The 12,295-nt window shown below is 46.6% G+C and overlaps 2 protein-coding genes across 3 annotated transcripts in view; both read left to right on the top strand.

Moving 5' to 3' along the window:
* Positions 1–7,036, top strand: part of NBL1 (NBL1, DAN family BMP antagonist) — a 10,490-nt gene extending 3,454 nt beyond the window's left edge. For both annotated transcript variants that reach the window (XM_042478031.1, XM_042478032.1), the window contains 3 exons: positions 2,157–2,354; positions 2,570–2,681; positions 5,537–7,036. In XM_042478031.1, the coding sequence (XP_042333965.1) occupies positions 2,185–2,354; positions 2,570–2,681; positions 5,537–5,788 (534 nt within the window). In that variant the 5' untranslated portion in view covers positions 2,157–2,184 and the 3' untranslated portion in view covers positions 5,789–7,036. The remainder of the gene's footprint in view (positions 1–2,156; positions 2,355–2,569; positions 2,682–5,536) is intronic.
* Positions 7,037–8,962: 1,926 nt separating this feature from the next.
* Positions 8,963–12,295, top strand: part of HTR6 (5-hydroxytryptamine receptor 6) — an 8,574-nt gene continuing 5,241 nt past the window's right edge. The window contains exon 1 of the mRNA XM_042477996.1: positions 8,963–10,251. Coding sequence (XP_042333930.1) covers positions 9,517–10,251 — 735 coding nt within the window. The 5' untranslated portion in view covers positions 8,963–9,516. The remainder of the gene's footprint in view (positions 10,252–12,295) is intronic.

Raw genomic sequence — 12,295 nt, forward strand, 5'->3', positions numbered from 1 at the left:
GACTATCTATCTATCTATCTATCTATCTATCTATCTATCTATCTATCTATCTATCTATCTATCAGCTCTCTATCGCTCTGTCTCTCTCTCATATCCCTCTGTCTCTCATCTCTATCTTTCTATCTATATATCATCTAGCTGTCTATTCTTGGCACACATCTGTCTATCATCTATATATCATCTATCTATTTTCTATCATCAGTCTACCTCTATTCTATCATCTCTCTAGATCTCTGTCTCTCTATCTCTTCATCATCTCTCTCTGTCTCTGTCTCTCAGACATAGATAGATAGATAGATAGATAGATAGATAGATAGATAGATGTGTGCCAAGAGTAGATTAGAGAGAGAGACAGAGAGAGATAATAGAGAGATAGAGAGATGATAGATAGATAGATAGATAGATAGATAGATAGATAGATAGATAGATAGATTAGAGGTAGATTGATGATAGAAAATAAATCTGTCTCTAATCTATTTTCTATCATCAATCTATCTGTCTGTCTGTCTGTCTATCATCTCTCTGTCTCTCTATCTATCTATCTATCTACTCTTGACACACACACATCCATCCATCCATCAATCCATCAATCTATAATCTGTCTAATCTATTTTCTATCATCAATCTATCTCTAATCTGTCTGTCTATCACCTCTCTGTGTCTCTATCTCCTTATCACCTGTCTCTATCTATCTATCTATCATTATCTATCCATCTATCTATCTATCTATCTATCTATCTATCTATCTATCTATCTATCTATCTATCTATCTACTCTTGACACACACACATCCATCCATCCATCAATCCATCAATCTATAATCTGTCTAATCTATTTTCTATCATCAATCTATCTCTAATCTGTCTGTCTATCATCTCTCTGTGTCTCTATCTCCTTATCATCTGTCTCTATCTAGCTATCTATCATTATCTATCCATCTATCCATCTATCTATCTATCTATCTATCTATCTATCTATCTATCTATCTATCTATCTCCTCTTGACACACACACATCCATCCATCCATCCATCTATCTGAATGCCCTCATGCTCCCTAGAGAGTCTTTGGGAACAATAATAATTGATCTTTCTGGCAAGTGGGGTGGTGCATACGGCCCTCCAATGTTTCTTGGGGGGCTGAGGTAGCCCCCTGGCCTTCCCTGGTTGCCCAGCCCTTAATCTATTCTAGGGATTCCAAAGGGTTCTTATTTGGGGGAATAGGTCTGAGCAAGGCAGGAGCTTCTTGGTGGTGGCTCCCAAGAGTGCAACGTCTTCCAAAGGCAGCTAGTCCTGACCTCTTTTCTCTTTGATTTCCCTTTGGTTTCAATGACAAGTGGTGCAACTGCCATATACAAAACTAAATGGCAATAGCAAGAGACACATGGATATCAACATATCAGTATATCAATATATCAATATGAATATATCAATCCGGACCGCATTGTCTTGGTCAGTTGGCAGCCTTAGTAATCTGGTTGAATGGACCATTTTCTCTGGTGCAAAGTCATTCTATATACAGCCTCTGTATATTTGGGACTGTGATTCCCATCGTCCCCATCTAGGAAGGCCATGCAATTTGTGGATGATGGGATAGGTAGTCCAATGCAATCCATGCAGAAGCTCCCTTGAATCAGACTTATGTTCCATTCATCTTGCCATAGAGCGACACCTGCTGTTCACACTTGGAATTGCTGCTCTTTTCAGTTCCCTTCTGAGCACAAAGGGATCTTGTAGTCGAAAGTCAGCGCATGGGGACATCGTGCATTATTTCATCTGAGTCTTGGATTTTGCTCTCTGATTAATAATCATAATAATCATAATAATAATTTATTTCTATTCCGCCTTTTCCTCGCGGGATCAAAGCATATTACAACAAGAGCATTAGATGCAAAAATAATACTAATCGTACAGTAAACGTAAGCCAGAGTAGCAAACATAAAGCAAGGGAGATGTATATAAATATACATATAGGAAAATGCAAGGAACAATATTCACAGTGTCAACTCAATAAATTAAAATATACTCGAACATAATTAATCTAACTAACAAATATCAACGTTCCCCGAGTAGCAAAAATGCAGTTCAATATTGGACCGATTGCTTTGTCTCCCGTTACGAGGTTTTGAGTCTTTTCCTTCTTCTCCTTGGATCCCCAGTTTTAGGGTTTTGACGCAAGAAACCACGATGTGGAGGATCCTGATAAGCGCCATCGTCTTCCCGGCCCTGATCCTGGCGGCACCTCCGCCCATAAACAAGCTGGCCCTTTTCCCGGACAAGAGCGCCTGGTGCGAGGCCAAGAACATCACCCAGATTGTGGGCCACAACGGCTGCGAATCCAAGTCCATCCAGAACAGGTAGCGACTGCGGATCTCTGGCAGCATGGGTTATATGTTTGCGTCGCATAGCCATGCTCAGTAAACCCGGTGGATGGGGTTGCAGGGGAAGTATGGAGATAAACAGCCATGATGGTTGGGGGATTGTGGGTCTTGCAGTCCAAAAACAATGCAGTCGGAGACCTTATTTTATTTACCTTCCTACTCAGTACCTTGCCTTCTTTCTTCCTCCATAGGGCTTGCTTGGGTCAGTGTTTCAGCTACAGCGTCCCCAATACCTTCCCGCAATCCACGGAGTCCCTGGTGCACTGCGATTCCTGCATGCCGGCCCAGTCCCTCTGGGAAATCGTAAGCAGTTCAGTTTTCTCGACCGAAGGCCGCGGGTTCCAATTCAGCAAAGTCCAGAGGGGCCGCCATCCAGAGAGTGTGCCCAAATCGTGTGCTTTGATTTTAATTTGGCTCCGAATTGGCACCCAACATAAGGCAACCCTACAAATGAGAAATTGATTTTCTCATTTGTAATTAAGGCATCGCAAATGAGCAAAATTGATTAAGGAATTGATTAAGGGTCTGTTTGCAAAATTCTGGGGCTGGATGCATTCTTGAAAGCGTTTGCGAACAAAGAAGGCAGATGCAGTTGTTGGTTGGCATCAACGTGGCTTTGGTTTATGGCAACCCTATAAATGATAAATAGGTTTTCCTAGCGTATTACAGTGGGGCCTTGTTATCCGCCGGACCCCCGCAGGTAACAAAATCCGTAGATGCTCAAGTCTCATTCAGTCCAATGGCATAACAAAATGGGGTCTCTTGCATAAAATGGCTTTAAAACTCGTTCTATGGTGCCCGTGTCGTGTCCGCGGAGTCGCGTCCGGCAGAGTTGTTCAGGGTGGTCAGGGAGCTAACTCAGCTCCCTCCTGCCCCGAACCAGATCCTTGAACCTTCTAAGGCCTGCTGCGACAATTTTAATAACTTCTTCGCGGATAAAACCTCTCGGATAAGCGAAGGTCTTAACGCCGACATTCAAGCAGAACCTAGTGTAGAGGTGTCCAGAGCCTCCGTGGACTCCATTAAACTGGATCGGTTTGAGTTGGTAAGTACCGATGATGTGGACAAGATCCTCGGAAGTGTTCGGAAGACAACCTGCTCTCTCGATCCCTGTCCCTCATGGCTAGCGGCCCAGGGGGGACCGGCGGTAACTTTATTGTTACGCCGGATCATTAACACATCTTTGAGGGAAGGGCAATTTCCATCAGAACTAAAATTGGCTATTGTAAAACCTTTATTAAAAAAGCCCTCCCTCGACCCCCTGGTACATAATAATTATCGGCCTGTTTCGCTGCTGCCATTTCTGGGAAAGGTGATCGAGAGGGCGGTTGCAATCCAGCTTCAGGCGGTCTTGGATGAAACGGATTATCTAGACCCATTTCAAACTGGCTTCCGGGCGGGTTACGGGGTTGAGACGGCCATGGTCGCCTTGGTCGATGATCTCCGTCTGGGCATTGACAGGGGAAGCGTGTCCCTGTTGGTGCTCTTGGACATCTCAGCGGCTTTCGATACCATAGACCATGGTATCCTTCTGGGGCACCTGGCAGAGGTGGGAATCGGGGGCACTGCGCTCCAGTGGTTCCGGTCCTACCTCTCTGGGAGGTCCCAGATGGTGCAGCTGGGAGACGTGTGCTCCGATAAGAGGGCCCTTAAAACTGGGGTCCCTCAAGGAGCCATTCTGTCTCCCATGCTATTTAACATTTACATGAAACCGCTGGGAGAGATCATCCGGAGACATGGGGCGCGGGGTTATCAGTACGCTGATGACACCCAAATCATTTTCTCTATGTCTCCGACTGATGCAGTGGCTGAGGACGGTGTCTCTCCTCTCGTGGTGTGCCTAGAGTCAGTAATGGGCTGGATAAGGGAAAACCGACTCAAATTGAATCCAGAGAAAACGGAGGTACTTGTGATAGGTTCCCCTGGTCCGGGAATGGTGGTAGTTCCACCTGTCCTGAACGGGGTCACGCTCCCTGTGAAGGACTCCGTGCGCAGTCTGGGGGTGCTTCTTGACTTGTCGCTTCACCTGACGGCTCAGGTGAATGCGACGGTCAAGAGCACCTGTTATCAGCTTCGGCTTATTCGCCAGCTGCGCCCATACCTGGCCCAGAGGGACCTTGAAACTGTCGTACATGCTCTGGTAACCTCGAGATTGGACTTCTGCAATGCACTCTACATGGGGCAACCCTTATACCAAACCCGGAAGCTACAAATGGTGCAGAATATGGCAGCCAGGCTGGTCACTGGCATCTCCAGGGCCAGCCATATAACACCGGTATTGAAAGATCTTCATTGGCTGCCTATTCGCTTCTGGGCCCAATATAAGGCGTTGGTGATTACCTATAAAGCCCTAAGTGGCTTGGGTCCAGGATACCTGAAGGACCGCCTCTCCCGATATATTCCGTCCCGCACCCTCAGAACATCTGGGCAGCATTTACTGAAGGTGCCTGGGGCCAGGCTCACCTCCACCACGAGGAGGACATTCTCCATCGCTGCCCACTGAGCTCCGCTCGGTTACCTCCCTGGCCCAATTCAGAAAGGACCTAAAGACCTTTCTATTCCAGCAGGCATTCCCCACGTAAAATCCCGTGGGCCTCCCTCCTCTCCTGTGGCAAAGAGGATGGGCTAATGGGGCTTTTAGTCTGTTTAATTTTTGTAATGTATATGTAATTTTGATTTTATTGTATTGTACTGAATTGTTTTTATCTGTTGTTGTAAGCCGCCCTGATCTTGGGAAGGAGCGGGATATAAATAAAAATTTTATTTATTTATTTATTTATTTAAATGCATGGATACAAAATCCATGGATAAGGAGGGCTGACTGTATTCTTCTTCTTATTATTATTATTATTACTATTATTATGGCAAATGGACAGCATGGCAAGGAACGAAATTGATTAAGGGTTATTTGCAGACTTCAGGGACTGCAGACATTTGCATTTCTCAAAGCACTTGTCAACAAGAAAGGCAGTGGTGGTTGCTATTTGCCGGCAAGTTGGTTTTGAGTTAGGGCAACCCTATAGGGCAACCCTATTAAACTTTAGGTTCAACATAGGTTGGAAATGACTTGTTTGATGTTTTGGTGCCTGTTGTTGCCTCTGCTGTGTGTGTCTGTGTTGTGTGTTCACATCATCTCGTCCTTCCTCGGTGTCCTCCAGGTGACGCTGGACTGTCCCAGCAACGAGGACATCCCTCGAGTGGACAAACTGGTGGAGAAGATCCTCCATTGCAGTTGCCAGGCTTGCGGGAAGGAACAGAGCCAAGAGGGGGCGCTCTTCAACGTCTACCTGAACGCCGACGACAACCTCCCAGTCGAGGGTCCCAGTCCGCACCAGTATGGCCACCACCATCCATCCGAGGAGGCCTCCAACCACCACCACCGCCAACATGAAGAGGAACCCACAGACTGACTGCACCGATCCCTCCCAGGACATGATGGACACCATTTTGTGTCCTCCTTCCCTTTGGCTTCCATTTTCTCTTTTAAGCACCCATCATGCTTTGCTCTTAGCTGGAGATGGAGGTCCCAACCAAAGCTGGGGGATTCTGGGACAACATGATTTGCCTCCCTTCCAATATTTTGTAGAGGAACGCTAGGTCCTGCGTGGCCACCCAACATCTGAGCATGGTCAAGATGTCCAAAATTATCCGGACAAAGCTAGAAGAGGATGCAGCAGTTTGCTTTTGCCCGAGTCGACTGGGAAGGGGAAGGCTTTCTCAACTCTTGTCTTCTCCTCCTCCTCTTTCTCCGTTAATTGAGCGCATGACTACTTTCCTGGGATACTTTGAACTCAGTTTGAGGCAATGGCAGTAACAACGGAGGAGGAGAGAGAAAGCTGGACATTTTGTAAGCAGCTGGGAAAGTGGGGTTTGAGTTCTTGCAAAATCAGGATAGTCGGAGGGTTCTTGGCTTTGCAAAATTGTACAGTGTGAGCCTTGAATTTTGCAAAATTTGAAGAATCTTGCATGTGCAAAAAATGCCAAATTCTTAGATTTGCAGAAATTGTATAGCGTGATAATATATCGGCAGAGGCGGACCGCGGGAGAAAGTGACCCACCGTGGTCACTTTTAGTAATTTGGATATTTTTGGGTGGGGGAATATTTCATTTTTAAGGCCCAACAAGCACTTAGAAGTGAAGCACAAATGGATTCTCAGTTGCCACTGTGTTGTTGGATGGTTTCTTTTGGTGGATCGCTCTGGTTCCAAAATCTCTATGGTTGTGGAGGACCTCTCAGGCTCCAAGAGGATTGTCAAAGCAAACCGAAGACATGGAAAAGCAAGAGATGCTTCCTTTTGGTTCCTTCGCTTCGAAAGAAACAAATTGTTGGACTGGGAGGCTGATGGCAATTCTGCTTCAAAATAATAATTCAAAATAATAATAATGATAATAATAATGGGTTTCCAGCTTGTGGGAGGACTCTATTCCTCGTTTCTGAAATGTCAGACTCTCGACTCATCTTTTGACCCAGAGAAATCAAACGCCACGGAGTTGAACTGGTTTAAGACTTGTTCTTGGGAATTGTAGTTCTGAAGGGGATGCTGGGGAGGGTCTAAGAAATGGATGTTCAACCAATTTAGACCTACCTACTAAAGTTTTGTATCTATAACCCTCTACATTCCCCATCCTTTCTCAATAACGCCGACGTTTGGTCCAAATGGTCTCTTCTCTTGTCTTTTATGAGTAGGGTTACTTGCCACATCTGCAGCTTAAGTCCTAGAATTTCCCATTTTGGGGGGTCGCCTCGAGAAGACAAGGGGCTACGTTCCCCAATTTGGATGGATTTGGGTCCAAGCGAGAGAGGAAAGGAGGGCTGGGTACACATTTCCAGCTCAGCTCGGCATTCTACGTTTCCCAAGGATTCGTTCATTTGTTGCTGCAACTTGCAAAGGCTTTCCGGGTTGTCTGTGCAGTTGGCCCTCAACTTTTGCAAAGGCTAGGGGTGCACAAAAGTGGCCAAACTATAAGGGTTAGGGGTGCACAAAGACTTAGGCCATTGTCACTAAGTCTTTGGACGATCCTGAACAGGACACAATATTCCAGGTAAAGCCTAACCAAAGCAGAATAAAGTGGGGTTATGACTTCCCTCAATATAGACACTATATTCCTATTGATGCGGCCTAGAATTGCATTGGCTTTTTGAGCAGCAGCATCACACTATTGACTCATGTTCATCTTATAGTCAACACTAAGGCTCCCAGATTCCTTTGGCATGTACTGTTCTCAAGCCAGGTGTCCCCCGATCCTATATCTGTGGTGGATAGAGGAAGGGAACAACATATTAACAAATACACAGGGTCGGTGGAGGAGTGTCACGGTTTCCTCTGCTGTGCCAGGAGGTGGCACTGCGATGCCAGCAAAGCCAAATGTTGGAGTAAAGTGTCTTTTTAAATTGTTACTATTATGTTCAAGATGTAATTTTGGAATTGCATTGAAGCCCCTGCGCACCTTCAGGTCAAGCGGAAAGTCTTTGCTCAAGGGACCCCTTGAGAATTTGCAAAGCATCTGCTGCTGAGCAGCCGACCTCCACCTCAACCTTATTACCCTTTGCAAGAGTTCCCACTCCGCCTCTTCCTTTATATTTTATTAATGGCATTTAAATACTGGTCTTGTTCCTCGCACTCACTCCCATTGCAATGCCATACCCTCCAACATTTCGCATCCGAAACGCAGGACCACAAGGCGACCCTGCAAAATGTGGTCAAGATGGGGAAAGTTATTAAAGAGGATGAAGCTATTATTGTTGAATGTCTTCGGGTCATTTCCGGTTTATGGCAACCCCAAGGGATCTCCTGGCAAGGTTTGTTCAGAGGGCTGTTTGCCTTTGCCATCCTCTGAGGCTGAGAGAGTGTGACTTGCCCTAGGATACCCAATGGGTTTTCATGGCCGAGCTGGGATTTGAGCCCTGGTCTCTAGAGTCACAATTGCCCAGAAGTCGCACCACGACGTCATGCTGGTTCTAGCTGCTTGGTTCAATTATAGGAACACATAATGTGATTTATGCCAACCAATATTTCAATATATTCAACTCAAATCTGAAGTTGCTGCAATGCTAGAAATTTCATTTGTGGGGGAAGAATTCATATTTGGAGGGCAACAGGCTGAAACGCAAGGCAAACATGCAGCCTGGTGTTACTAGGAGCCAGGGCATTTTCCAAAGACAGGGCCTCCTCTGTAATGGCACCCATGACTTTGAAATGCCATCCAAAGAGAAACAAGGTTGGCCCTAAGGGGATCCTGGCATTAGACCCACTGAATCAATGGGATTGAGCTATGTGTCGACTCTCATTTCGATTACAACATGAAGGGACGTGCTTTAGTCCAGTCAAACCAGGCAGATTGAGGTCCGTACCTTTCCTAGCGGCACAGGTAACCAGTTCACCTTCGCTCTCAGGTGTTCCAATACATAGCAAAATACTCTTATTGCCCGGCTTTGATGCCCTTCTGATAAGATACTGGATTGCCCTCAGGAGAGAAAATTAAAAATGCCAAGGAATTAATAGGTTTTAGGCGCCCGCCGGTAGCTCCATTGTCCACCGGAAGAACGGCTCCCCTCCTTCTCCCAGTATGTTGCTCACAACAACACCAGCTGCACTGTTTGTGCTTTCCAAAGATCTTGTGCAGAAGGGGGAGAAAAATATCTCTGTCCTTCAAACCAACGCAGCGAGCTTTGCCGCTTTCTCGAGGGATGCAAGAGAGGAGAGGAGGAACGAGCGGAGAGATGAAAAGAGAGAGCAGCACCAGAACAGAACGAGGGGCTGCGTTTGTCACACTGGTTTCCTTCCCAATCTCGTGCCAGTCCCAAGAGGAGAAGAAGGCCTGTCGAGTGAGGGAGGATTTGGAAAGGTGGGTGCCATCCGAACCCTTCACCGGCTTGCCTTGAGATGGTACTCACCAGCCATTGGCATCAGATGTGATTGATGGGGTTCGCCCGGCTTGTGGTGGCGATGAGAAGAACACCGTGCCACGTTGGCTCTGAGTGGGAGAAGAGGAGAGGAGGAAAAAGGAGGAGAGGACAGAGAATAATTGGGCGCCCAACATCGCACTGACGGCAATGGTCACCTAGCTCCTCCGCCAGGCATCTCTTGGGGTGAGTCCTCCAATTCCTTTCCTCCTCTTCTGGGTCGCCAACTCCTCAATGGAAGGAGAATTTGGGAGTGCCAATGCCAGCCTGATCGGGGAGAGGGGTCCGGCGCCCCTGCATGGCAGCGCTTGGACGGCCGCCTTCCTCTGCTTCATCATCCTCCTGACCATGGTGGGCAACTTCTCCCTCATCCTCCTCATCTTCACCCAGCGCTCCCTCCGCAACACCTCCAACTACTTCTTGGTCTCGCTCTTCATGTCCGACTTGCTGGTGGGCTCGGTGGTGATGCCCCCGGCCATGTTGAACCAGCTCTACGGCCGCTGGGTGCTGGATGGGGCCTTCTGCTCCGTCTGGTTCTCCTTCGACGTCATGGCCACCAGTGCCTCCATCCTCAACCTCTGCGTCATCAGCCTGGACCGCTACCTCCTCATCATCTCACCCCTCAAATACAAGCTCCGGATGACCTCCTGCCGGGCCGTCCTCCTCATCCTGGCCACCTGGACCTTGGCCGCCTTGGTCTCCTTCTTGCCCATCAAGATGGGATGGCACAAGATGGAGTTTGACCTACGGTCACCCAGCAACGCCACCCTCCTGCAGGAAGAGGAGCAGTGCCGGATCTTGGTCAGCCTCCCGTACGCCATCATCGCCTCCGGCTTGACCTTCTTCCTCCCATCAGTGGCCATCTTGTTCACCTATTGCCGCATCCTCCTGGCAGCCCGGAAGCAGGCCGTCCAGGTGGCCTCGCTGACCAACAACGTGGTCATGGCAGCCGACGAATCGACGCAACAGGTAAGAGTAACCATACGGGACGGGGAAGGATGACCCAATGCGACGGGTTACAGTGACAAGACGTAACGGGTAATAATAGGCAAACGGAACAGGTACGATAACTAAATGTAAGAGATATAATAACCAGGTAATAATAATTTGATGCAACAGGTAATAACGACAAGACGTAACGAGTATAATAACCAGATACAACAGATAATACTAATGAGATGCAACAGGTAATAATGATTAGATGCAGCAAGTAATAATATAACCAGATACAAGAGTTAATAATGACTAGATGCCACAGGTAACAATAAACCAGACGCAACAGGTAAGAACTGCAAGGCGTGACAGGTAATAATAACCGGACGCAACAGGTAATAATGTGCAACAGGTAATAATAAACCAGTCGCAATGCGTAATAGTGGCTAGATGCAACAAGCAATAATAACCATCTGCAGTAATAATAGTAATAATAATAAACCAACAAATTACGCAATAGGTAATAATTGCTAGATGTAACAGGTAATAATAACCTAGATGTGTCAAGCAGTTGCAAACCCACTGAAGTGCAGCATGGTCTTTGTTGTTGTTTGCTGTCAAGTCGACGTCAAGGAACGGCGACTCTAGACAAGTATTCCCTGGTTATTGACAGCTCAGGTCTTGCAAATTCAGGGCAGTTGTGGCTTTTCTTGAATGGAACCAATCCTAGTACGGTCTCCCTCTTTGACAACTGCCTTCCATTGTACTGAGCATTAACTTCTTCCATTGAGTCGCATCATCTCACGATGCGCCTAAAGTACGACAGCCTCCGTTTCGTCCCCTTGGCTTCTAGGGCATGTTCAGATCTGATGCACTCTTGGACCCATGGATTTTGTCTTTTTAATGATTTGTATGATCTATACAACTCTTCTCCAGCAATTTCTTATCACCTCCGCAACCATTTCTTTTAATGGGAACAATAGTTAAACGTGTGGAAAGAAAATGGATCCCCTTGTAAGACATTCAAATATGTTCTGAAAGGGGATATACTAAGGAAAGGGTGAGGAAACTGGGATCCCGCTAGTGTCATCGGACTACAACTCCCATGGGATTTACCTTGGGGATGCTGGTAGCTGTAGTTCGGCAACGTCTGGAAAAGGGACCCTTCCAACTTTGGGCTTAAAAGAGTCACACTGATGCAGGAAGCCATGTGAAAGCGCAACTCATGGCACTCAGTTGTCTGCGCAAGAGCTCCTATAAAAGTTGTGGATGATGGGAGTTGTCATCCGATACGTCTCTTTGGCAACAACATTAAAAAGCCACTGTTTTTTCCTTGGGTTGGACTAGTTGGCCTTCGGGGTTCCTTCCAAAACTCCAAATACATTTTGTGAGTCTATGAATTGTCGTCCGTCGCCCTTGCGATCCTTGCGGGGAAAACTGGGATTTCCTTGCAGTTCGTGACTGTAGGGAAATAGCATCAAAAAACCCCAAACTCTGTCTCTCTCTGTGTTTTCCTTTTGACTAATTCAGTCCTAGTTTTGCTCAGGCAACAAATTCACATCTGAGGAGGGCTAATGCTTCTTTATTGCTGCTGTCGGCGTCTGTTATGCATTTGCCGATTCTATGAGATCTATTTTCCTGGAGGGTTTGTTTTATTACAACGTGTAAAAGCACCTGCAACAGGCCGAAGGCTGACATCTCTTATATCTTTGCATTGCGTATTGTTGTCGCTTGATGGAGAGGTGACTCAAAGCAAAAGGGAACACAGCAGAGAGAAGGAACCCACTTCTCATCATCCTTGGCCATCGGCGAGGAATGATGGGAACTATAGTCCAACAACAAGCGGAGACCAACAATCAGGAGCGGATTGATGCTATTAACTGAGGGATACCAACAGATCCTAATTCAGTTGCATCTTGTTCCAATCTTCCCTTGAAATTTCCTTGCTCCAGAATAGTTGCTTTGAGATCATGGATATTATAGCGCCAATTATAGCGCTATGGTTGCATGCTTTAATTATAGAGTCTGTGTCCTATGGAATCCTGGGATTTGAAGTTTTAAAGGGAGAGGAAACTTGGAA

Source organism: Sceloporus undulatus, chromosome 7 (genome assembly GCF_019175285.1).
Source record: "Sceloporus undulatus isolate JIND9_A2432 ecotype Alabama chromosome 7, SceUnd_v1.1, whole genome shotgun sequence".
NCBI lineage: Eukaryota > Metazoa > Chordata > Lepidosauria > Squamata > Phrynosomatidae > Sceloporus > Sceloporus undulatus.